The 1915-nt window shown below is 66.2% G+C and overlaps 1 protein-coding gene across 1 annotated transcript in view; it reads right to left on the bottom strand.

The window, feature by feature from the left end:
• The window catches only part of GZMK (granzyme K), a 6730-nt gene that overhangs the window by 2182 nt on the left and 2633 nt on the right, over window positions 1-1915 (bottom strand). Inside the window, exon 4 of the mRNA XM_006761811.2 lies at window positions 770-920. Within this exon, the coding sequence (XP_006761874.1) occupies window positions 770-920 (151 nt within the window). The remainder of the gene's footprint in view (window positions 1-769; window positions 921-1915) is intronic.

Genomic DNA, 1915 nt, shown 5'->3' with positions numbered 1-1915 from the left:
TCTAGCCTACGTGTGGGCCAGACGGAGGAGGCCGAGGCCACGCGTGACTCACTGCGCTCCCTGAAGGCCCTGCTGGCTCCATGGGGTCAGCGACTGGTGATTCTCACTCGCTCGTGTCAGGGCACCTGGGGGAGGCTGTCTGTGAGGGCCCGGCTGCTCTGTTTCCAGGGAGCCGGCCCTGTGCGTTGGCCATAGATTTTCGTTCCTTTAGGGCAGCGTGTGCAGTGCACGGGCTCCGCAGACCATGTCGATCGCCGCAGATCCACTGTGTTTGCCGACACCACGCCCCCGGGTGGAGGGTGAACATGGGGATCGGTTGTGTCGGGACCGGGAGAAGCAGGGCACCTGGGGGAGGCTGTCTGTGAGGGCCCAGCCTGCGGGCGGCTCCCTCCCCGCCTGCGGGCACCAGGGCTGCTCTGTTTCCTGAGTCTGCGTTGTGGTCGCTGCAGCTGCACTGGGGGGGCCGCGCCCCCGGAGCTCGGATGCTCAGGAGGGCTCTGGAGCGGCCTGGCCTGGGCTCAGTGGCTGGCAGGGCACCTGGGGGAGGCTGTCTGTGAGGGCCCGGCTGCTCTGTTTCCAGGGAGCCGGCCCTGTGCGTTGGCCATAGATTTTCGTTCCTTTAGGGCAGCGTGTGCAGTGCAAGGGCTCCGCAGACCATGTCGGTCGCCGCAGATCCACTGGGTTTGCCGACACCACGCCCCCGGGTGGAGGGTGAACATGGGGATCGGTTGTGTCGGGACCGGGAGAAGGCAGGGGGCCCACCACGTACCTTCACCAGCATGATGTCATGCGACTCGGGGTCCGAGTTGAATCCTGAGAACGGAATGAGCTTTGTGACCCCAAATGTTTGCTTGGAGGCCTCATCCTTCGAGAGAGAGTGGGCGCCCAGGACCACATGGGAAGACTGGCCTCGGGCAAACCTGACAAACACAGGGAACAGAAGCCACACGATGACCCCTGCTCCCAGGGGAGCAGAGAGGGTGGAGAAGGTCACCTGCTGGGATTTGGGGGGCAGGGAACCCGGCCTGAATGAAGGCTGTGACGGGCAATGAACTGCCTCCAGCCGCCCACCCCCCATCTCCAGCATTGCAGAGGCGGGCAGAACTGTCACTGACGGGGTGACCTGGCTGTGCCCTCACTGACCCGGCGTGGAGGCCCGGCCCAGGCAGGTGGGGACGGGGCCCAGGCAGGTGGGGATGGGGCCCAGGCAGGTGGGGACGTGGCCCAGGCAGGTGGAGAGGTAAGGCCGTGCGGCTGTCAGGTACGCCCGGGTCCTGCCCCGCAGCTAGAAGGTGACTGGACAGGAAGGGAAGCTGTCCTCCAGGTGAGACCCCTGCTCTTTTGGAACCAGGACCCTTGAGGGTGAGGCAGGAAACTCCCTGCGGAGAGTTAGGGGCGACCTCGGCCGTTTCCTAGAACTCCAGCACCTCTCGCCCTCGTTCGTCAACCCACCACCACCCCGGCCGAGTCAGGCCTCCCGACGGCATTGAAAACGCGACTCCATGCCGTTCAGCCAGGCAGGCGGCTCGTGAGGCCTCGGCTGCTGTGCGTCCAGCTGAGCAACAAGACGCCCAGGGGCCCCCTCCGGCCCCGCGCCTCCCGGACGCGGCAGGAAGGAAGTGTGCGTCCGTCGGTGTGAGCAGCTCTCGCGGTGCCCGTCCTGGGTTGAACGGGCATTTACTGAGCGTCACCCTCTGCCTCGCGGTCCCCGGGGGCCGAGGGCTGAGAGGGCGGCCGTGATGGGACACGGTGGTTTCCATGACAGCGACAGCCTCGGGGAAGTGCAGAAGCCACATTAGCCGGAAAGGGGGCAGCGACTCAGACACAGAGCAGAAGTGCCCACAGCTTCCCGGCTGCACAGCCTCTGGTTTGTGTGCCCCCCCCATGGGCCGTGAACCCACACCTCAGCGCGGGG

This window comes from Myotis davidii, unplaced genomic scaffold (assembly GCF_000327345.1).
Source record: "Myotis davidii unplaced genomic scaffold, ASM32734v1 scaffold496, whole genome shotgun sequence".
NCBI lineage: Eukaryota > Metazoa > Chordata > Mammalia > Chiroptera > Vespertilionidae > Myotis > Myotis davidii.
This window is presented reverse-complemented; position numbering and strand designations above follow the sequence as displayed.